The 24963-nt window shown below is 32.3% G+C and overlaps 2 protein-coding genes and 1 long non-coding RNA gene across 9 annotated transcripts; 1 reads left to right on the top strand and 2 right to left on the bottom strand.

Annotated features, from left to right (window-relative positions):
* The first annotated feature begins 14433 nt into the window (after positions 1 to 14433).
* Positions 14434 to 17342, top strand: LOC123195453 (poly(ADP-ribose) glycohydrolase 1-like). 6 transcript variants are annotated; one of them, XR_006497460.1, is made up of 4 exons: positions 14434 to 14773; positions 15159 to 15205; positions 15318 to 16837; positions 17035 to 17342. XR_006497460.1 is itself a non-coding variant. In XM_044609142.1 (3 exons), the coding sequence occupies exons 1-3, from the start codon at positions 14633 to 14635 to the stop codon at positions 16287 to 16289; spliced, it is 231 nt and encodes a 76-aa protein (XP_044465077.1). In that variant the 5' UTR covers positions 14436 to 14632; the 3' UTR covers positions 16290 to 17342. The 6 variants fall into 6 exon arrangements, 3 of the variants coding, with proteins under 3 accessions (XP_044465077.1, XP_044465076.1, XP_044465075.1); XR_006497461.1 differs by having other exon boundaries at positions 14436 to 14773; positions 15318 to 15378; positions 16261 to 17342; XM_044609142.1 differs by lacking the exon at positions 15159 to 15205 and having other exon boundaries at positions 14436 to 14773; positions 15318 to 15378; positions 16261 to 17342.
* Positions 17343 to 17988: 646 nt separating this feature from the next.
* LOC123195452 lies at positions 17989 to 18538 on the bottom strand. Its single transcript, XR_006497458.1, has 2 exons — positions 18449 to 18538; positions 17989 to 18362 (listed from the first exon to the last, which is right to left on the bottom strand). It is a non-coding gene; the product is annotated as an uncharacterized LOC123195452 (long non-coding RNA).
* Positions 18539 to 18568: 30 nt separating this feature from the next.
* Positions 18569 to 24368, bottom strand: LOC123195451 (putative disease resistance RPP13-like protein 1). 2 transcript variants are annotated; one of them, XM_044609138.1, is made up of 7 exons: positions 20082 to 24368; positions 19959 to 19998; positions 19725 to 19822; positions 19542 to 19611; positions 19393 to 19422; positions 19183 to 19278; positions 18569 to 19084 (listed from the first exon to the last, which is right to left on the bottom strand). In XM_044609138.1, the coding sequence occupies exon 1, from the start codon at positions 24257 to 24259 to the stop codon at positions 20129 to 20131; it is 4131 nt and encodes a 1376-aa protein (XP_044465073.1). In that variant the 5' UTR covers positions 24260 to 24368; the 3' UTR covers positions 18569 to 19084; positions 19183 to 19278; positions 19393 to 19422; positions 19542 to 19611; positions 19725 to 19822; positions 19959 to 19998; positions 20082 to 20128. The 2 variants fall into 2 exon arrangements, with proteins under 2 accessions (XP_044465073.1, XP_044465074.1); XM_044609139.1 differs by having other exon boundaries at positions 18569 to 19065.
* Positions 24369 to 24963: the final 595 nt, after the last annotated feature.

The raw sequence follows: 24963 nt of genomic DNA, 5'->3' as shown, positions 1-24963 counted from the left end.
CTCTTCCTCTATAGAGCTCTTGGAACTGGCTAGTTATATCTTCTATTCTGGATCTCATGTTGTAATCAAACTTAATAGCAGACTGAGAGAAATTCTTGAAGCAGGAAGGTGTTGAGCTGTGCATTGAAGCTTCTGTTAGCAAGTTGAGCTTGTTCGTATTTTTTTGTTAAATGGTCCAAGTCAGCTATGGTGGTTGAAAATTAGTTGTGTTTTGTTTAAAATGTATGATGATCTTGGTTTTAAGGATATTATGGAAGCTTTTTACTGTATTAAGTATGGCTAACATTTATTAAAGCATGGTGAAAACATTGTACCATATGATATATATATGTATAAAAATCCTTCATCATTGTATGAGGGTATCATCAGTCTCTTTCATACTCTGTTTTTTCTAAAAACTTTATCTTCCATTTTCTTCATTCTCTCGGTTTAATTAAATTATTTCTGAATTTGAATTCAATCTTCTGGTTCAGCATCACAACATGAATCAAAACATTATTAGATTGTTGTGTCAGCTGAAATTAAATTCTCTGATAAGCTTTTTTTTCTTCACACTGATTTGATTGATGGCTTCATCCTCTTCTTTCTTGATTCCACCTATATACAGTGGAGAAAACTATCATATTTGTGCAGTAAAGATGAAAGCCTTCCTTAGAAGAGTTAGGTTATAGTAGTATGTTGAGGAGGAAAAGCAACCTTTTCCTTTGGGGTCGAATCCTACTCTAAATCAAATAAGATTGCATGAAGAGGAGACAACTAAAGTTCTTAGAACACTATCCGTTCTTCATCAGGGTGTAACTGATATAGTATTCACAAAGATTGTTGCTTGTCAAACTGCCAAAGAGGCTTGGGACAAGCTCCAAGAAGACTCCTAAGGTAATGAAAGGTCAAAACAGATGATGGTCTTGAATCTCATAAGAGAGTTTGAAGTACTTAAGATGAAGGAGACTGAATCTATATAAGAATATGTTGACAAAACCATGTAAATTGTTAATTAGATTAGATTGATATGAGAAAAATTATCTAATCAAAGGATTGTTGAAAGAATCTTGGTGAGCATTTTGGAAAGGTATGAGGCCATGATATCTTCTCTTGAAGACCCTCAAAATTTTTTAGAGTTAACTTTATCTGAAATGGTTAATGCCTTGAAAGCTCAAGACCAAAGGAGAGATTTGAGGCAAGAAGACACCATAGAAGGTGTTTTCAGTGCTAAAGCAAATAAGAAGAAGTCTAGCAATAGTCCTTACAAAAACTTCTCTAGTGAAAAAAAGAAAAAATGGAAACAAGTAGGAAGTGAGAGCCAGGAATCTGGAGATAAGAAAAGAAGGTATTAGCCTTGTCCTCACTGTAAAAAGAGAGGCCATTCTCCAAATTTTTGTTGGTATAGACCTAATGCTAAATGAAAGATCTATAACCAATTTGGGCATGTTGATAGAGTCTACAAAAGCAAAGGAAACAGCTCATTTCAGCAAAGTTAGCAAGTCTAGGAAGTGGAGAAACAAAATGAACCAAATGAGCATTTGTTTATGGTGTCCAATTGTGACACAACAGAAGAGCATTCCATTTGGCTAATAGATAGTGGATGTTCAAATTATATGACACATGATAGTGATCTATTAGTGAAGCTTGACTGCACATACACTTCTAAAGTGAAGATTGGGAATGATGAACTACTAGATGTAAAAAGGAAAGGTGCAGTTCTCATTAAGTCTCCAATAGGCATTAAAGTGATCAATGATGTTCTTTATGGTCCTCAAATCAATCATAACTTGTGTTACTCAAATGCTTGAGAAGGGTTATGCCTACATTTTGAAAATAAAACATGTGTTATAGTTGATCCTGAAGGAAATAGATTAATGATTGTAGAAATGCATGATAAAAATTTCAACATTAATTGAAGACATATTGGTTATAATGCTTATCAACTCAATGAAGTGAATTCCACTCTTTGGCACAAAAGACTTGGCCATTTTAATTACACCACATTGAGTAAGATGCATTCTCAGCATATAGTTCAAAATTTACCTATTATGAGTGAATGTGACAAAATTTGTGAAGTTTGTCAGCTAGGAAAACAAACCAAACTTCTTTTCTTAAATAACACCTCTAAAGCCTCTGAAAAACTTCAACTAGTTCACTTAGACTCGTTGGCCCTATGAGCGCTCCTTCTTTGAATGGAAATAAGTATTTTCTGATTTTCATATATGATTATTCAAGGCTCACTTAGATTTACTTTTTGAAGCAAAAATCTAAGGTTGTAAGTAAATTCAAAATGTTCAAGGTAGAGGCTGAAAGGCAATCAGATTGTAAGTTGAAGGTACTTAGGTCTAACAATAGATTAGAGTACACTTCCAATGAATTTAATTCCTTCTGTAAGGATGAGGCAATTTTGCACCAATTGACAACTCTCTATACTCCACAGCAAAATAGAGTAAGTGAAAGGAAGAACAGGACAATTATGGAGATGATTTGATGTTTAATGATTGAAAAAAGACTTCCTTAAATGTTTTGGGCTGAAGCTGCCAATACTTCAGTTTATTTGTTAAACATGTTGCCTACAAAAGCTTTGGATTATAAAACAACCTTTGAAGCATGGCATGACTTTAAGCCATTGGTTGAACATTTAAAAGTCTTCGAGTGTGTTAGCTATGTACAGATACCCAATGAAAAAATAACTAAGTTGGATGCCAAGTCTAAATCAGGAATATTTGTTGGCTATTGCAACACATGTAAAGGGTATATAATATATAATCCCCTAACTGAGAAGATGATAATCATTAGGAATGTTAAATTTGAGGAGGAGGCTACTTGGAATTGGAAGAGTGAGAAAGGAAACTCAATTGAGTCAAAACCTAAACCTTCGAAAATAGGAGATGAATTTTGCTCAAGTGATGAAGAAGAAATTCCTGCAGTTAGATGAAGATCTTTAAATGAAGTTTATAGCAAGTGTAATGTGGTAATTGCTAAACTTATCTATTTTGATGATGCTGTAAGTCAAGAAGGGTGGAAAACAACCATGAAATCATAATTAGAAATGATTAACAAGAATACAACTTGGAGCTTAGTTGATAGACCTGAAGATCACAAAGTCATAGGAGTAAAATGGATTTACAAAACCAAGTACAATCCAGATGGTTCTATAAACAAACTTAAAGTCAGATTAGTTATTAAAGGATATCTTCAACAATTGGCATAAATTTCTTTGACACATTTGCACTTGTGGCCAGGTATGATACAATCAGAATGTTAATTGCTTTGGCTACAAAAATGGAATGGAAAATCTATCACTTCGATATTAAATCAACATTCCTAAATGGGGTTCTAAATGAAGACATCTTTGTTGAACAATCTGATGGCTTCAAAATACCAGGTCAGGAAGGAAAAGTAGACAAATTGCATAAGGCCCTTTATGGCCTTAAGCAAGCCCTCAAGGCTTGGTATTGTAAAATTCATTCTTATTTGTTGGATTAAGGATTTGAGTGAGCTTGAATGAATCCACCCTATATGTGATGAAAAAAGGGAATGACTTGGTATTAGTTGTCTCTTTGTATGTCGATGACCTCCTAGTGATAGGAGGAGATTTAAGTTCAGTGGCCAAATTTACTGAATGCATGAAAAAGGAGTTTGACATGACTAACCTGGGTAAAATAAAATATTTTCTAGGTATGGAGATAGATAAAAAAATGAATGGTATTTTTATTTCACGAAGAAAATATGTGCATGATTTTCTTAAAAGGTTTCACATGGAGCATTGTAAACCTGTCTCTACTTCTCTAGTGGTGAATGAAAAATTTAGAGAAGCTGAATTAGATGTGAAAACAGAAGCTATCAAGGTTCCTTGTTGTACTTATGCTCTATTAGGCTAGATATCATGTTCCCCACATGTTTTCTGTCAAGGTTCATGCAATCACTTGGAAAGAATCATATGTGTGCTACCAAAAGAGTTCTTACATACACAAAGGGGATTAAAAATTTTGGCCTCTGGTATTCAAGACAAGAAAGTAGTAATCTGTTGGGATACTCAGACAATGACTAGGCTAGAAGCTTAGAGGACTTTAAGAGTACTTCAGGCTATTGTTTCTCTTTTGGAAGTGTTGTGTTTTGTTGGAATTCAAAGAAATAAGATGTCATCGCTCAATTTTCTACTAAGGCAGAATATGTAGCAGCTTGTAATACAACAAATCAGGCCAAATGGTTGATGAAATTACTTACTCATTTGAATCAAGATCAGCGAGGAAGTGTCACTATATATGTAGATAGTAAGGCAGCCATTGCTATCACAAAAAATCCAGTCCTTCACGAAAGAACAAAGCACATCAATGTCAAATATCATGCAATCTGAAAGGCTATGAGACTTGGAGAAATAACTTTGATGCATTGTGGCTCTAAAGAACAACTAGCCAATATCATGACTAAAGCACTTCCTAAAGCTCAATTTGAGTTACTCAGAATGAGACTTGGACTTGTGCCAAACAGCTCAAAGAATGAGTGTTAGCAAGTTGAGCTTATTTGTATTTTTTTGTTAAATGGTCCAAGTCAACTATGATGGTTGAAAATTAGTTGTGTTTTGTTTAAAATGTATGATGATCCTGGTTTTAAGGATATTATGGACTTTTTTATTGTATTAAGTATAGTTGACATTTATTAAAGCATAGTGAAAAGCTTGTACCATATGATATGATATATATATATCCTTCATCATTGTATGACGGTGTCATCAATCTCTTTCATACTCTTTTTTTTCTAAAAACTTTATCTTCCATTTTCTTCATTCTCTCGGTTCAGTTAAATTATTTTTGAATTTGAATTCAATCTTCTGGTTTAACATCACAACAGCTTCAAAGGCAAACTCTTCCAGAATGTTCTCCATATCATAAGTGAGGTGTTGAAGATCTTCCAGCCATAATTTCACAGGACAGTTGATCAACTGCTTCTCTTTGGCAGAGTTGAGCACACCATTAATCCTCTCCAACTTCCTTTCCCACCTTACCAGCTTTGAACGAACCCCTTCATCAAATGCAAAGTTGTAAAACTCGGAGGACGCAAGCTTTTCAAACAACACGAGAATGGCTACAAAGGCTAATAGTTCAACGACCATTGTTTTAGTTATGGCAAGAGGAAAATGACGGTTGATTATGAAGGCAAAACAAGCAAGAAATTTGATAATTTTTGTGTAAGACTGAAAATTAGAGTCAAGCTATAAATAGTCACGGGCCTTAATGGCCACAATATTTTAAGGCCAAATAACTTTGCCCACCCAAGTTTGGGTGAAATTCTAAATTCATACCCACTAATTTTTAAAAACCCTAACACCCACCCTTCTCTCAAAATTCACTGTTAAAAGTAAGGACACAAATATTATTTAACTGAAAAAATTAAAAATTAAAAAAAATTAAAAATTTATCATATTCCCCCCCTCCCGCCCCCCCTTCATTTACAAATCTAACAATTTTCCCCAACTCAAAGTTTCCAAAGTTTGAAAAGTGACCAGGTTTTTTCTTATTCTCTTTGACAACCGTCAACTGACCTTCTAAAATCATCTTCTCCTCCCACTGATGGTCTTCTTCATAGCACCCTCTTCGTTCCCTTTCTTTGGCTGAGTCTTTGTTTGAGACAAAGACGAAATTGTCTTCATTGGAGATGAAGATAGCTAAGGATGGAAAGAGAGAGATGTTGAGGGAGAGAGAACGCCAATGGTCAAGAAGGAAATGGTTGCTGGAGAGAAGAAGAAAAAAATTCGAGGGTAAATGGTCACTTTTCAAACTATGGAAACTTTGGGTGGGGGAAAATTGTTAGATTTGTAAACTTATGGGGAAAAATATGATAAATTTTTATTTTTTTAATATTTGTAGCTAAATAACTATTTTACCTTTGACTTTATTAGTAAATTTTAAAGAAAAGATGGGTGTTTGAGAGTTTGAAAGTTGGCTTATTGGAGTTAAAAATTTCTCCAAACCTTGGGGGTGGGAATAAGTCTTTTGGCCATATTTTAACAGGAGGAATGTTATGTATATACACTTGAATATATAATTAGGTGCATATATTTATTGAATATTATTTTATTCTTAATTCAAAATTAACTAATAATCTATAATTTATATACCCAATTGTGTAATTTCAATTTATTTACTTTATTCTTCACTTTTGCAATTGCAAGAAAGGAGGACGTGTAAGAGTTATTTCAATTCAGTTTGAGGCTGGAAATTTGGGTAAGTTTAAATTTTCCCTATTATTTTATTTAGTTTCGTAAAATTTAACAATTTTAATTATTTTGATTTGATTATTGATGATTTCGGTTTTAATTTTGTTAATATTGTATTAGGAATGCATATTAGAAATTAAAATTCTGGATGATAATGGTATTATAATTTTGTCAAATTTTGAAAATGAAATTAAATTAAAATTCAATCCTACAATTTTTTTTCTAGAAGGATTATCGATATTCCTATTAAGTAATATCAAAATTTTTTGATTTTATGAAATTATAAAATTACTAAAAATTATAGAATAGAGATTATCTAGTAAAGATTCTGAATTTTGAACAGTTTAATAGTATATGTTGGTTAAACGTTTTAAAAATTTAATTGAGTTAATGATATTTACAAAAAAATTAGAGGTTAATTAATAAATCTATTATGTATAATAAAAATTTGTTGGTGTTTAAATGAGTTTAGAATTTATTAAAAATCATTGAATAGGAACTATCCAATAAAAAATTGAAGTTCTGGCCGTTTTGTAATCTACCTTTATTAAATGTTTTGATTAAAAAATTTATGATTAAATTTCTTTTTAGAAATTCTACAACATGTTTTTTCAATTATATCAAATTTTTATAATTTCATGGTAATTATATAAATTATTAAAAATTTTAGAGCAGTAACTACTAGATAAAAATTATGAATTTTGGATGAATTGACGATTTGACTTTTTTGAGCATTTTGATCAAGTATTTTAATTTAATCATATCTTACATTTTTCTAAAATTTTATTATGAATAATATTATATATTTATATATTTTTTAATACATACATAATATATTATTATAAGATTATATATTATTTTTTTTTAATCTAAAATTATTCAATCAATTAATAATATATATCAAATAGATACCTATATATATTTAAAATAAATACACATAATTTTTATTATTTAATTATATATCTTTTCAGTTGCATCAAAATTTTATAGTTTTTTTATACGTATATAAATTATTAATAATATTATAATAAGAGGCTGTCCAGTAAAATTCACAAATTTTGGATAATTTTGTGTTTTGACTTCATCAAATATTTTGAACGTGAAATTTAATTAATTTTGATTTGATAATTTTTGTGAAGATTTTATTATATGTCTTTTACATTATATTAAAATTTCTTAAATTTTTATAACTATATTTAGTAAAGATTTGGTTTTCTAAAAAGTGTTGCTACGCTTTCTATATTGAATATTTTGAGGAGGAAATTGATTTTAGTTGAATTTTTTTTTAAAAATGTTCTTACATGTCTATATTAATTTGTCCAAGTTTCGTTAATTTATAATTTATGATGACGAATTAATTTATTAGAAGTCATGTATTTTGATTTATGATGCTAGAATGATGTGAAGATATTTGTATTTTGTTGGACAACTAAAGATGTAATTAAAAATTGTCTATTTTAAGCTAAGTAAAAACTTACATAATATACGATAAATTGTTTTTCTACATTACAATGATTTATGTTTTGAATTTTATTACATAATGATATCTTAGGTAACATTTAAATTTAAAATATTTTGAAAATTATCTCGTGTTTTGTTTATATAAACAAACTTATGCTATTTTATATGATTGTCAAAACGAATATATTTAATGAAATTATTTGAATAAAGCCTTTTAATTTTTTTTTTAAGATAAATATTTGCTTCAAAGAAAAGTCTTACAAGATTATTTATCAAATGTTCGTAGTAAGATGAGTAATTGATGGATTTATGACTCAATAAATATGATTAAATTATAAAGCATTTAAAGACATTATGAATGATGAGGTTTATAGACTTATGATGAATATGAAATTATTAAAGGTATGCAAACTTGTTGCGAATATGAATACGATAAAGGATCTACGAATTTATACAAATAGGGCAAGGGGGCATTAAGCCACTAAAATTTAAAAGAGAAAAAAAAAGGAATAATATTAAAAATTATATATATATATATACACACATCCACGATCAAATTATGTGTAACCACTTTGGGTATATCAATATATACACACTTATATGTATCATCACATGATTAAGTGACTTTAAATTATAAGTAAAGTAACACCCAATCATCTAATGTAATATATAAGTGTATATATATTTATGTACCTAAAGTGAGTATGTATAATATTGCTTATATATATATATATATATATATATATGGGGGGGGGGGGGGGGGGGGGGGGGGGGGGTGGGTGGATTGGTGGCGGTTACAAAATAAAAAACTTGAAAAGTTTAAACCCTAGAGTTGAGAGAAAAAGTGAATTTTTCAAAACTCAATCTTAGGGGAAAATTGTTAGTTTTTTAAACCAAAGTGAAATTGATATAAATTTTAAGGGTTTTAGGGTTTAATGGTAAAATGATGTTTTTATCCCTATAACTAACGGTTTTGGTTAAGTTTAACCAAACATGGGTGAGTATTTTATTTTTGAAAACTTGCAGGTGTGTGTGTATATATATATATATATATATATATACACACAAAATAAAATCGTGTCCACACATACAACATAATAAAGGGAAATTGAAATTTTTACAATAATTTTCCATCCCCTAAACAAATATATCCACATTTTTTCTCATTATACATATATACCACAAAGTGAGTTATAATACCAAGTTACTCTCGTCTTTTAGCTTCAGTCTACCCTTTACCTAAAAAATAGTGGTTATTTTGTCAAAATCTTGTAGAAAACTTATTCTAATTCAGATAATTGTTGATATAAATCTCCAATCTTATCTATATTTTATTACACAACTGAAAATTTTAGAATTTAAAGTGTAAAAACTGTGTGATTTTTTACCAGTAAAATTAGTTAAAATACTTATAGTTTAACCGAAGAAATTTATTAACTAAATGGAATGCTTGTTTATAATGTCTTTAGAATGAAATTAATGTACAAATCATAAAACGAAGGGTATGTGAGATTTCATTTTCACTAGGCATATTAAAAAAAAGCGAAATTAATTAATTTACCCATTTTTCATGGGTAATAAGAAATTTACCCCTAATTTTGGGGTTTAAATGAAAATACCTATATTTTAAAAAATTTAAATGACAATGCCCTAAATATCTAAGAAAATACTAAAACTATCTTTCCTTTATTCTATACAAATCATATCTCTTCCTTTATCTATTAATATATATAATTTTACTCATTATCTGGGAGAAATTTCGGGAGAGAGAAAAGAAGTTTGTGATCGAGATTTCAAGCAAAAAGAAAAAAATTCATGATATCGAGGTATTTATATGTACTATATCTTCAATTGTTATTATTTTATTGATAATGCAATTATATGTAGTGTTTTATTTAATAAATTTAGAGTTGCATATAAAAATTAAATTGATAAAAATTATATGGGTATTTTGTAATTATTATAGTAGTAAGGAGTGAAATGATATTTTACAATAAAAAATGTTAGAGGTATTAGATAGGATCCTTATCGCCCACATCAAAAATCAATATAAAATCCTCTTTGGATGGTCCCTCATAAAAAAATTGACTCTGTAACAATATTAATAATCTTTAGTTAACATAAGACTAAAAGTATTTCTAAAATATCATTTCTAATATACTTACAAAGTTTAACACTTACCTTGACAATAGGTGGAGATGGGAATGTTGGACCTCCTTTTGATAGCCTATCGTAATCGTCACAAGGAGATTGTAATAACATATACAACTATTATAGAGTTTACATATTTGCATATTTAAATAACTAGAATATGTGTGTAATACCCTCAGGTATATTTCAGGGGCAATTATGTCTTTTGACCCTATTTTGAGATTTTTCTCATTTTAAATATATATATGTATGGGTGTGTTTTTTTTATATACATATATATGTATACCTAAAGAAAAAGAAAAAAGAAAAAAAGAAAAGGAAAAAGACAAAAAGAAAAAGAGAAAGAGATAAGGCTTATTAGATAAAGAGAAAGAGAAGACTTTTCCATCATTTTGCATCTTCTTCCGTAAAAAGCTCCAGCAGCCACATTCTTCATACTTTTCTTTGCTTTCTTGAATAAAATAAGGAAGGATTGGAAGGAGTTTGGAAGAGAAGAAAGAAAAGAAAAGGAAGCACTTGGAAACTTTGGTAACCAAAGATCTCCTTCCTTCTCCTTTCATCTATGTTTATATGCATGTTATGTGAATATGTTAGAGTGTTTTGGTATTGATTTAAAGTGATCTTGGTGATAAAGGAAGCAAAACAAAGAGGAGGAAGCCAACTTTCAAAGATTTGGCTTGAAATAAGGTAAGGGGAATCATCCTTGATTTGTTGCATGTTTTAGGCTTTTGATTCCTTGGATCTATGTTATAAATGATGATTTTGAAGTTGAGATATGTGGTTTTGCCATTTGGGATGTCTATGTGTATGATTTTGTGCATGACAGAAAGTTGTATAATATTTACAGTTTTTGCCACTGACTTTATCTGCTGTTTTGACTGCCTGATTGAATGAATTATGAGTGCTATTATATCTTGTTGGAAAGATCTTTGAATCCTCTTTCCAATGATATATAGCTTGTATGAATTAGAGATCATTTGGACTGTTAAAGATTGTATAAACCGAAAGGACTGTTTTATCAAATAAACAGGGGAGGCAGTTTTGTCACTGAGTTTATCTCACGTTTTGACTGCCTTATATATGGAATTATGAGTGCTATTATATCTTGTTGGAAAGCTCTTTAAATCCTCTTTCCAATGATATATAGCTTGTATGAATTAGAGATCATTTGGACTGTTAAAGATTGTATAAACCGAAAGGACTGTTTTACTAAATAAACAGGGGAGGCAGTTTTTGCCACTGAATTTATCTGCTGTTTTGACTGCCTGATTGAATGAATTATGAGTGCTATTATAGCTTGTTAGAAATCTATTTGAATCCTCGTTTCAACGATATATAGCTTGTATGAATTAGGAACCATTTGGACTGTGAAATTGTATGAAAAAGAAGGCTGCCCTGTCAAATGAACAGGGCTGTGAACAGTATTTCACAGTTTGGAAAGGAAAAAGAAAGAAAAGAAAGGAAAGGAAAAGAAAAGAAAGGAAAGGAAAGGAAAGGAAAGGAAAGAAAAAAAAAAAAAGAAAGAAGAGAAAAAGAAAAGAAATAAAAGAAAAAAAAAGGTTGGGACTCAAGATTCAAGGGTCGTCCCAAGAGTAATGTCTGGTGAGTTATGAATAAATTTAGATGGAAGCGAAATTAGTAAGATATAAGACTCGCATGCATGCTATAAACTATGAGGGGGCACTTTACACTACACCGCCCGTAGTAGGGCACGTCCGCAGTAGGACACGTCCGTAGTAGGACATAGACCCCTAGTAGGGTCCGCTCGCAGTAGAGCATGCTCGCAGTAGAGCTCAATTCAGATTCAGAAATAGTGTAGTGAAAGAAAAAGAGCTTGAGCTTAGAAAAGTGTCAAATCCCTATAGTTAACTTCCAGAAAGTATTAAATAAACACCAGATGGGACAAAGTATGACCCAAATAGTAAAGAGTGAACTAAATTATCCCCTCAATCTCTTATAGAGGTTAGGATGTGAGGTTGAGTCCCAAAAGTGAGTTAGAACAGGAAAAATGGATAGTTTACTTAATTTTTCCCCTTACTGAGTGTTCTTATCACTCACTCCCTTTTCTTTCCTGATTGCAGGTACAGGTGATCGGGGTAGCTGCGAGACAAGGTCAGGTCAGCGTAGGTAGATTCGGCTGGAGCAGGTTATCTCTGGTTTATATTACATGCATACAGTGGCATGTTTTTATCGACTTTTGACTTTTTGAGATTATGGTACAGTTACATATGATTACTCCCTGTTTTCAGATACTTTCAGATGAGTCTTCATATGAGTATATACATCTTTTGTTCGCTTCCAGATTTTTAGTTTTCTTGGAATACTTCCTAAACACTTTTAATGATGCGTTTATTGTAAAGTATTTTTATAAAAAAAAAAAAATAGACACTACGAATATTAATTCGTAACATTTCTCCTTCGGTGGGTAGTACTACTAGGGAGGGATGTTACAATGTGGTATATTATTAACTTTTTTACTTGCCCAACAGTATCTGTGTGATGATGAGATAGTGTATTCTCCATATAAGTCATCATATTCTCTATACGACGCATCATATCCTCTATATGAGTTAATCGATCTAAGATAAAATTACCCCATTGAGCCAATACAATATCAAAGTAATAAATGGAGAAATCATGTCCACTGACGAGGGGATCGTTTGACGTGCGCTCAATGGTAAGGGGTACAATAGAGGGCTCCCGTGATAGACACTCATTGACAGGGGTCATAACATGTGTGTGAATAAGAGTGGGCTCGATCACCAGAGGCTAAACAGGAGCCTCAATATGAGGTAGAGCAATAATCGAAAAAGCAATGTCAGAAGAACATGATGATGCATCTCCTAATGAGGATGGGGGCAATGTCGACAAAGAAGACTGACTATCCAGCATCCTTGTATATCAGACAATGTGGTCAAACCATTTTGCGGCTTTTTCCACTAGAGATAAAACTAGTGGGAAATTAACATCATCATGTATATTTTTGTTTGAGTGAACTTTGTTATTATACCTTATACATATGTTAATAAATAACAAATTATTACTTGCTACATCTTCGGTGAAGATAGTTGGGATAACATCTTATCCCGAAATATCTTTCGTGTGCCACCTCAACATCTAGACAAATCCTAAAACTGTTGTGATATCCACCCATCGATGTAGTGTGTCTAACTTATCGTATATCCAAAACTTCAATTTCAACTTAAATTGGTTACTCTATAAAATTACAATTGTATTAAATCAATTATATTTTAATCACAATTTTTTAAAAATTAATAAATATCATAATTACTTGAAACATTAGTAGAAATCTCATGATACCATATTTACCACTCTTAGGATGAAGAATTGCATTACCACTCCACTGAATTAATTATCTTTAAAGTCTAAGAAATGTTTGAAATAGGTATGCCGAAACATTTGCAACCGCCGCTCTATTAATATTTTCTTAATCACAACTCTCACATCTCTATATCTACAAGTAATAACTTGAGCTTTGAAGTGTTTTTCCATAAGGAATCTGATTTCATCTTTTCCTTCATCCTTTTTTCTCTTTTGTTGAGCTCTCAGTACAAAAATTAAATTGTAATTATATCAATTTTATATTAGAAATGATTCAATTTTGAACATAGATGTATTATTCAGAAAAAAAATCTCATATTCAAATTCTACACGTCCAAAAACCTTAAAATTCAAAAATTTCAATTTGCCCTTTTATATGGAAAATATAAAAAAAAAAAACCCATAATTTTGAAGAAAATATTTTTGCCCTACCAAAACCCAGCATGCGAATTATCGTGGCGAATAACTTTGTAAAAGTGCATTTTGCCTTCCACCACACGAATTTGTGTGGTGGACCTATGAATTCGCGTGTCAACCAATTTTTTAAATTTACAATTCTGCCCCCACCACTTAACTATTTAAAAAACTTGCATTTTGGCCCCTAACTACACAAATTCGTGTGGGCCGAAAAGTTTAAAAAATGCACAAAATCTCCTTGTCTCTAAGAAATCTCACCACACGAATTCGTGTGATTAGCAAAACATTCATATGGTGACTATCGATTTCGTGTGATGAGATTTTACTTTTCAAACTTTGTTTTTCAAACGTCATTTTAACAATAATCAACTCTACAATTAATCTAACACAAAAACCCTAAGGAAATTTATCAAAATCATCAATAAATAAAGCAATTTTATCAAATCTTTTAAATCGGAACCCTAAGTCTAAACACCAAAATTTCACATCAAATCGAGTATATCTTGCACCGAAATGCATAAAGACATAACAAGAATTGTTTTACTAACTTTTTTATCCATTTTTGTTGCTAGAAACATCATAAAAATTGTTTGAGAAAACCGATCAGAGAGAGTATGTGAAACGTGTGGCTAGGTATACGGTTTCATGTGCCTAAAAACGATGATTCATTGTTTTCTTCAATTTTGGCATAAATGACATTTTTGTCTTTACAATAAAATAGGGCATTTTCGTTTAAAAATCAAAAAATTGGGTAATCTCTTTTGCACCCCTAAATTTTGGGTAACTAAAATTTCCATCAAAATATTTTAAGTATAAAACTGGAATATTGAAAAAATAATATGATGACTTTTCTTAAACCTCCGTAATTATGCATAACTTTTCAATCCGACCGCCAATTACCAGTAAACCATAAATAACTAATCGAAGGGAGTGACTGCGGAGCACGAAAACGAAGAAGAAAATGGAGAAAACAGAAGACTTGAAGTCGATTCTACCCTACTTGCCATTGTTGGTTCGAGCATCAACTCTGTTTTGGCCATCCAAAGCAGTCGTAAATCAATGGCGAAAGGACCCGAACACATCCGGATTAACTCCGGAGAACTGCTTTCTGTTGCCATTTGTGATATCCGAAGCTTGGTCTCTCTCTTTGAACCTCTCGCTCCTTTTGCCTTCAACGATTGCGTGCTTTCCTTTGATGATGTAATTCTCTCTCTCCTGAAAAAGTATATATTTTTTTATTTGGGTTTGTAGTTTGAATTTTTGAAGTAAATTTTATCAGTTTTCTGTTAACGGGTATATTTCACTTGAATTTTTGGGGTTATAGTTGGAATTTGAAGAGAATTTTAAGAACTGTTGATTAATGGGTATGTATTTTACCAGATAATTTTTTTGGTTCGATGAAGTTATGTTGTTTATGTTTCAATGTGAAGTGAATTTTGTGTTAATCGGTATGTTTTTACATTGAGTTTTGTCGGTTTGTTGAGTTTTTTTGTGGTTAATGTGACGCGAAGTTAATAAACTCTGTGTTGATGGTTATGTTTGTAGCTTGAATGTGAAGTTAATTTTATGAGTTTTGGGCTGATAGGTTTGGTTATGCCGTGCAATCATGAAGAACTTGCTAGGAATCACACTGTATGTCAAAAGCTCTTGGCCTTTTCCACTGGTCTCATTGCTTATTCTTCTTTGTTTTCGGCTGTTGCTCTTATACAGTATAATCAATGATAGTGTAAATGTTGCTTTTCAGGAATTGATTGGTGCTCTTCTTGCTTGCTTGTTCTTTTGTTTGTTCCCAGTCACTAATAGAGGTTCAAACCATCTTCCAACCATCAACTTTGATGAATTGTTTGCATATGTAACCTTAAGCTTTTTAGTGGACCATTTAAAATATATCATGCATGTTAGGTATATCATAGTGAAATATGGATATTTGAATATGTGTGATATTTAGGCTTGTAGAGATTTGTATAGTGTGATGGATAGAGTGTCTTGCACCAATGGCTAAGATTTGAAAGTAATTAAAATTTGGTTAAAGATTATTATCATATGTTATGGTAAAGAAATATTAGGAATTTCCATGCTCACCTGATGGTTATAATGTCTCAGTATGAGCAGGTGCTATCATCAAACAAAAATTTTTAGTTCCTGAGTTAGCAATTTTGCTTTATGATTGATTTAATTTTCATGGGTTTGGCTAATGAAATCAATCGACTTTTTCTTCAATTTGGTTTATTTTGTTTAAAACTCTTACAAATGTCAACTTTTTTTTTTGAAAAAAAGAATTCTTGAAGCTAGTAAATGAATTGTGTAAAACTTTTATCTTTTTTAGGAGTCTATATGAAAGTTATAGCGAAAATCAGGAAAATAAAATAAAGTGCATTGTACATTATTTTAAAAGGATATCTTCATTTATGTGTGTTGGATTTGTCTCATTTGAGCGAAAGGTTCTTCCTTTAGACTGTCATTGTTTATTCATCTCTTATACCAATGCTGATGCTTGGAGCAAATCAATTGTACCCCTCTGCCCTTTTGAGGTAATTCAAGATACTTCTACAATTACTATGTTCAGTTGTATTTGTTTAGTTTCACAATTTTTAGATATTGATGAAGCACACAGTTTAGTCTCAATAGAAGATCTCTTCACTGATTCTCTATCAATATAATTACTACATTCAGTTTTATTTGTTTAGTTACACGGGGCTTCCTCAACTGCCATTGAAACAAATGAAGGAACATCTATCAATCTAATGCTCAGAAATTCTGACCCAAAGAGTAGTCAGTTTCGGAACCATAAGGATTTTCCGTGTATTGTGACTGGGAATTGGGGATGTGGTGCTTTTGGGGGAGATCCCGAACTGAAGGCTGTAATTCAGTGGCTTGCAGCTTCACCAGTAAACTATTCTTTGTAAGAAAGTTCCTTACTTTGTAAAGGTATTGCTGTAAACTCCCACCTTATGAAAATATATATATGATTATTTCTACCAAGATACTCAATATACATCATCTCTTGGGTGGAAGGGCTAGTAGACCAAGCCTTAATTTTCTGGGAAGTTTCTAAATTTTTTTGGTGCAGGTTTTCCTGATTCTTTTCTTTATGTGAGAAGTTTAGTTTTAGAAAAGAAATGATGATAGAAGAACTATATCTCTCCCACCTCATTTTTTTTTCTTGTTTTTGTCACTGGTATTTAAATATTTTTCTTTCTGGCTTTAAGACCTTCTATGTCATACCATACATTTAGCATTGAGGCATCAGAGAACCTGGGTCAGGTACTTATCTTGTTCTTGCTATTGCAATTTATTCTTCTTTCATTATCATTATGAATCCGCATAATTCATGTATATGGCTAGATGTTTTATAACATCATGTCATGTGGCTTTATGATATTTGTTTCTTGGTTCATGTCCTAATTTGTGAAATATATGGCTAGTATTGTGATGAGAATTTGTTTGACATTGATATACAGGTGACAGTTGGGGACCTCTAGAATATGATGGCAGAATACTCATCACAACGATTGAAGGATGAAACAAATCTTGGGTTCTTTACTGGCTCCTTCCATCATTAACATCTCATTAATCAAAGATATTTGACTCCCCATATATTTGTTAGCTTCATTTTTAGGAAGATTAATTGAGATAGCTTTGCACTGTTTTCTTTTCTGTAAATCATTTTCTTTGAGTTGTAAGTTCCTGTGAAAAATGAAATCTGTAGTTGTTCGGCCAAATTGGGATTATTTTGCAAATTTAAATAATGCATTCTCCTGTACCTTTCTAATTTTTGTTTGCAAAGGGAGGGTTCTCCATGGTTGAGGTGTATGATGTGAAGAAAGGGCATAATTTTTCATGAATACTTCCTGAATCTGAGTTGAGCTTTTGGTTGTTGTTTCATGGATAAGGTGTATTTTATTGATTATATGTGATTGATATTTATTTCCAGTTTAGGGTAAAAACTCAGATCATGAGAAAATATTAATAATTTAATTTATTAATTCATTTTTTCCGTCAATGATGTTTATATTTCTCTCCTTTTATCATTTCTTTTTTATTATTTTCTTTAGTGTTTCTCAGTTGCTTATTGCTTGTAATTATTTGAAACCACTCACACAGCATTAGTGCTTTAATTGCCATAAAAGATTAAATGTTTCTTGTAAACTCATTCAGGTTATTGACACACTAAACCTCGAAGTTTCTGACGGTCATACTTCTACTAATGAAGTATTGAGTTCAATGTTTACTTGGGATATTGTCTTGTTCACGATATTGGCTTCCTATACTACTATTATTTGAAAAGGAGGATATGAACAAATAACTTTTCCTTGGATAAAGAAACTGCATGAAAGTCTGTGGTAAAGGTTTTGTTGTTCAACTTTTATTGAGTGGGGGGAATTCGTCTAGCTTAACTCTCAAACACAACAAAATCAACAAAGCACAAATTAAGTGCAGAAAGTAAAGAAGACACAAGGATTTTTACATGGTTCAACTAAGATCTATCTTAGTCTACATCCATGAGACCATGTCCAGGTGAAATCAAATCACTAAGCGAAAACTCAACTGTCAGTTACAAAGTTGAAATTAAACACAGAAGGCAAAAACTTTCTTTTTACAAGAATAAATAAAAAAGCCCTCATACTTTCAATAACTGATGCCTATATCTGAAATACATCGAGTATCTCATTCAGATTGTTTAAGATACCCTTAAACTTCAAGCTGAAATTTTTTCAGTTGCTGGCCTTGAACTCCTTTCAAGTACCAACCATAGAGTTGTATCTGATGATTTAAACTAACTAGCAAGCTTGAAAGAGAAAGGGTAGAAAATCAAAGAACAGAAACACAAGAAGCTACACAAAATAACAATTGACCTAAGCACAAAGAACTCACTCAAATTTAATGCGAGACCAGAAAAACTCAATTGAAAGAAGCGAGCTCCACTTCCCAAGAAGGATGAATGCCTGTATAGAATCTCAACAGTACACTTACACAAGAAAGAACAAATTCGAATACAGATAAAGAAGTTGAAAGTTGTACTTAAATGGAAAATCAAAATCCAAATGTTCACACAAAATGCAATCATGTCCACACATATAGCATAATAATTGTGTGCACATCAAAATAAGATATAAACACAAATTTTCAATAGTTTGCCAAATTGCTACAGCCTACATTTGCTACCTTCACGCTGCAATTTTTCAGGCTTCAAATTTCTGTTATCATCACAATATGTTCATGGTGCAATGGTGTGACAAAGAGATCAACATATCCAGCAACCCTCTCTGAAAAGGATTCAAGAACAGGATAGCTTCTCACCTTCAGAAGTTCAAGAGATGTGATATTGGAGATTTTTGCACTCACTGATTCAGCAGAAAAGACGTGAGCTTGTCATGTTACAGAGGCCTCTTCATTTTCACAAGCAACATCACTTCATTTTCTTCTGGTTAAAATTGCTGCTTTAACTCTTTACTGGTATTAAGGACTTCAGGACATTTTTCCTGTCGACACTGCATTCTTAGAAATCACCTTGAATGTTAAAAACAAATTAGCCTCAAATGAAAAAAGGAAGATTGCATCGAGTACGCATAAAAAAAGTCTACATTAAATAAGAAAGAATATCTCACGTGCCTGCAGCTGGCGAACATCAAATGCTTTTGACTGGTTATGCTTAAGTGAGGAGAGGATAACATATCAACTTCAAGGTAATTAACTCCATCTTGCTGACAAATCAATTTAGCAATAACAATAAAACAACACCTTCATCTTGCTGAATGAAATTGCTTAAGAAAATAAAATACCTTATTACAAATATGATTAATTCTTAGTGTGCTTACCTTATCCTTCAATCATTGCATTGTATGGCCCTGTATTGTTTTATTCACGTATGAGGAAATAAAGATTGATTCAGTTGACAAATTTCAAATCAAAAAGTTGAATCTGCCTTTCTTGAAGCTATAATGAAGAGCTAAGCAAATATGTTCACCTTAGTTAACAGATGCATCCATTAGAATTGCAAATCCGAGTTTCGTAATTTGAGCTTGAGACTTGACAGACTCCATATATAACACACCAGAAGCAAAATGTACAATAGATGTGAGAAATTGAAATGATTTGCTATCATCAATTATTAAAAAATTTAGTGCAAAATGTTACAAATTTTGCTTACATGAAGTTGGAGGATTAAATTTTGCATCTTTGAATCGTAGTCACTTTCAATCCACCTCAACAACAAAATGGACTGATCATCTTAAAAGAAACCCAAGTCTGGTAACCAAAGATTATGAGGGAACTTAAGCGAATATATATATATATACATAATAACATTATGTAACAAAATCTTTTCAACTTTGCAAGGTATATTATTGAAGTTAATGTAATAAATACAAGATGCTGAAACTACCTGGCCAAAATGCCACTGTGATTGTCTCGTTGATGATCATCTGGCAAGTTAAACAAGAGTAACTTGAGATAGAGGATAAAAATTACTTTGTCAATATAAAAAACTACGGATAAAACGACAAACCTTGAATGAAACAGAGATGATTATCTGACTCCATGCTTTGAATTCAATTAATTCAACTCTATTTCTTCCTCCTTTGAATTGAAGATTAATTTTCTATCGATTTCAACTCTAGGGATGTGAGCTATCTTTGAGCAGTACTTCCCTTTACCTCTCCTCCAATGTTTTTGTAGCGATGAACATTCCTTAATCTCTAATTCCAGAAGTGAGGGTGGCAGCTTTGGCAAGGATTTGAGCTTTGGGCAATTGGAAATCACCAAGGTTTGAAGAGAAGTAAGATTTCTCAAGCATGCAACTGATTTGAGCTCTCTGCATTCAGTAATACGCAATTCTTCAAGGGAGGAGTTCTCAATCTCTAATTCCGGAAGTGAGGATGGCGGCTTTGGCAAGGATTTGAGCTTTGGGCATTTGGAAATCATCAAGGTTTGAAGAGAAGTAAGATTTCTCAAGTATGCAACTGATTTGAGCTCTGTGCATTTAGTAATACGCAATTTTTCAAGGGAGGAGTTCTCAATCTCTAATTCCAGAAGAGAGGGTGGCGGCTTTGGCAAGGATTTGAGCTTTGGGCAATTCGAAATCACCAAGGTTTGAAGAGAAGTACGATTTCTCAAGCATGCAACTGATTTGAGCCCTGTGCAATTAGTAATACTCAATTCTTCAAGGAAGGAATTCTCAATCTCTAATTCCAGAAGTGAGGGTGGCGGTTTTGGCAAGGATTTGAGCTTTGGGCAATTCAAAATCACCAAGGTTTGAAGAGAAGTAAGATTTCTCAAGCATGCAACTGATTCGAGCTCTGTGCAATTAGTAATACTCAATTTTTCAAGGGAGGAGTCGCCTCCTAGGTCTGGAATTGAGTTGAGATTTGAAAGCAGAATATCCAAACTCTTAAGAGAGGTGAGTTTGTCTAAGTCTGAAATAGATCTGAATGATGCCAAATTAGAGATGGCCAAAGATTCAAGAGGAAGGGGCGTTTGTTGGTCCTCCTGTAGACTCAGCTGCAGATCTTCAAATCCATTGATGGAAAGACTTTTAAGAGAGGTGAATTTGTGCAATCCCCAATTAATTAATGCCTTACTCATTTCCACACTTCCCATGATATTGAGATTGCTCATGCTGGTTGGAAAATCTTCTATCCGCAATGACACTGAACTATTTCTTATGGTTAAGTCTAGAAGACTAGTAAGATTCTGTATGCTGAACGATTCAAGATTTTGAAGACCATCTAAACCAATCGTTTTAAGAGACGGACTATTGTGAATTGCCACTTCTATTGACTTCAGCTTTTGACAATTCCAAATCTGGAGGCATTCAAGTTTTCCATGTATTGACAATGTTGTGAGATCTTCACATGAACCAATCAAAAGATCTTTGAGTGTCATAGGTAACGATAGACATGTGAGAACTTTGCACTTTGTAATCCACAAAGACTCAAGAGAAGTAGAACTGATATCCTCCAAATGTTGTAAATGTGATAGACAATTAAAAACTCTTAATTTGGTGAGCTTTGGAAAACTTGAGAATGAAACCATCCATTTTGCACACTTTTCAATGTAAAGTACTTTCAGTGAAGGAAGATGATCAGACAATTCTACAGTAAGTTTAGGACAATCAATAATGGAGAGCTTATGAAGATTTGGGAATCTTCCACCATTCTCATTTTCCCCTTTGGTGTCCAAACATTGACAATTTTGTAAATTCTCCAAATAAATAATCTCCAATGAATTGTCAGAACTTTGCATGTCTATTCTTTCCAGTTTCGGCATCCCTTCGATTTGTAACTCTTTAAGTGAGCTCAATGGGCTTAGTGAAGGCAAGCTTGTGCATTTTTCACAATTTTCTAACCTAAGGACTGTCAATTTAAAAAGTGATGACAAAGTGCTTAGCCAAGATGGAAATTCTAAACCACCATAGTATCTAATTGTCAATTCTTGTAGATTGCTATGAGGTTTCAACATGTCAAGAACATTTTTTTCTTTTTCCTCTTCTCGTAAATCATCAAATGGAGACTTCCACTCTAATATCAACACTTTTAAATCTTTTTTGCTATTTAATATTAGCCCACCTAATTGCTTTACATTATTTGCATTCTCTAACTTTAAAATGTGAAGCTCACCTTTAAGAAAATTTAAGCTTTTCAAATCTTCCAAATTGGAACTCAATTCTTTGCCCACTATAAAATTAGATAACATTCGGAGATTTTTCAATTCCTTCATTCTGGATGGCATCTCTTCTAATGAATCCGTACCACTTATATCAAGATGATATAGATTAGTCAAACATCTCATCTTAGAAGGTAACTTCTTGAGATAAGAACAATCTTTTAATATCAAAGTTTGCAAGTTCAATAATTGGCTTATTGACTCAGGCAAAATTTTGATCCTTGATGAAGAAAAGTTTAAATACCTTAAATGCATCAGATCTCCAATTGAATCAGGCAAATAAGTGATCTGGTACCTTTCTAAAGACAATACTCTCAACTTCTTCAACTGTGGCAACACATCAAAAAGAACCATTGCACATAGAAAATGTTTCGAATAAGAATTCTTGAATACTGGAAAGAATGTTCTGAGTCTTTTAAATTTTTCCAAGTCCTTCAAAAAATCTTTTCCACTACATCCTTTAGCTGTATAAGAAAGGCGACGAGTCTTTTCAAATGTTTTTGGTGACTTAGTATTAGCTCCCTCATCAAGCCTAAAACAAACTTCTCCAGAAATCGATTGAGCTAGATCATGTACAAGGTCATGCATTATATATTTAGAATTATAACTGGTTGACTTTTGAAAAAGTGACCTTGAACATAAATCACGAAAATACTCACCTGCCAAATCTAGGTGTTGATTTAATGGTTGAATAAGACCTTCCGCCAACCATAGAAGTCCAAGTTCCATCTCCTCGAATTCATAATCTTTAGGGAAAATTGCACAATAGGAGAAACATCTTTTCAAATGTGGAGGAAGATGGTAGTAACTTAACTTTAACACCGGAAGAATCCCACCTACATCAGCTGAGTCCCATATTTTGCTGTTTAGTACATTTTCCCACTTCTCAATCTCCATGGAGCGTAGAAGGCTTCCAAGAGTCTTTGCAGCCAGAGGCAGGCCGCTGCTCTTTCCAACAATTTTTTTACGAAGTGAATCGCTCACTTCAGGCGCACGAGGAGTTTTACCCTCAAATGCATACTCCATAAACAATTGCCAACAATCTTCATCAGATAATTGCCCTAATTCATAAGGTTCAGAGGATCCCATTATCTGTGCTATTTTTTTACTGCGTGTAGTTACAATTATTTTACTTCCCGGAGCACCTTCAATAAATGGAGACTTCAAGGTTTCCCACGAGCTAAGGTTCTCATTCCAGACATCATCCAAGACTAGGAAAAATTTTCTTCCACGTACTTCCTCTTTCAGTTGTTTTTGCACTGCATCTAAAGTACTTAGTTTGCCAGAGTTTTTGTTGATGGACTCGAGAAGTGACTTTGAGATTCTGAAAACATCAAAATCTTCAGAGATAGAAACCCACATTTTTTTCTCGAACTTGAAATCCTCCAATTTCTTGTCATTATACACTTCACAAGCAAGCGTTGTTTTGCCAATTCCTCCCATGCCCACGATTGCTATCACAGAAAAGTTGGCATCTCTTGAGACCATCTCAAGTATTTTTTCTTTGGCGTCGCCTCTTCCGTGAAAAGCTTTTCCAGTTGGCAGACTTGAACTTGATGGTCTCTGCTGTGCAGCTGATGCAGCGGCGCTTGATGCCCCACCAGAACTCTCGTGTATTAATCCAAGTTCAGCTCTTTCTCTGTAGAGCTCTTCGAACCGGCTAGTTATATCTTCTATTCTGGATTGCATGCTGTAATCGAACTTGATAGCACGCGGAGTGAAATTCTTGAAGCAGGAAGGGGTAGAGCTGTGCCTTGAAGCTTCATAGGCAAACTCTTCCAGAATGTCCTCCACATCATAAGCCAGGTGTTGAAGATCTTCCAGCCACAATTTCACTGGACGGCTCATCAGCTGCTTCTCTTCGGCAGAGCTAAGCACAGCATCAATCTTCTCCAATTTCCTTTCCCAATTTGCCAGCTTTGAACGAACCCCTTCCTCAAATAAAAAGTTGTAAAACTCAGAGGACGCAAGCTTTTGAAACAACACGGGAAGCGCTGCAGAGAGTAATAGTTCGACGGCCATTGCTTTTGCTATGGCAAGAGGAAAACGATGGACAATTATGCAAGTAACGGAAGCAAGAAATTAGATGAGATAATTATTGCATAAGAAGACTGAAAATTAGATTCGAGTTATAAATGGTCACAGGCCTTGGTAGCGATAATATTTTAATATTTTTAAATAGTACACAGGTTTACTGTAAGATTTTTTTTTTACAATAAAATTACATGTGTTTATTTTTAATGTATAAATATATATATACATAAATATATAATCATATAATTAGATAATTTTAAATTAATAATAAAATATTATCTAATTACATATTAATATATTCATATATATATAATTTTATACTAAAAAATAGGCTTAGAGACCCGAAATTTGAGAAAGTTTTAATTTTTCCTTTTATTTTATTTAATTACATTAAATTTTAGGATTTTGATTTCTTTTATTACATTATTAATGATTTAGATTTTTAATTTTGCTAGCATAGTATTAGAGATAAAATTGTGTTTTTGCATATCAGAAACTGAATTTTTAAATGATAATTATATTAACATTTTGTTCAATTTTTAAAATAAAATTGAATTAAATTTCAATCCTGCAATTTTTTTCTCGAAGGATCATCAATATTTCTATTAAATCACATCAAAATTTTGTGATTTTTTTAATGTGTTTATAAATTACTAAAAATTATAGAATAAAGATTATCTAAGTAAAGATTT

The sequence above is a fragment of the Mangifera indica genome, chromosome 14, assembly GCF_011075055.1.
Source record: "Mangifera indica cultivar Alphonso chromosome 14, CATAS_Mindica_2.1, whole genome shotgun sequence".
In the NCBI taxonomy this organism is placed as follows: domain Eukaryota; kingdom Viridiplantae; phylum Streptophyta; class Magnoliopsida; order Sapindales; family Anacardiaceae; genus Mangifera; species Mangifera indica.
The sequence above is the reverse complement of the archived record's forward strand: the minus strand, read 5'-3'. Positions and strand labels throughout refer to the sequence as shown.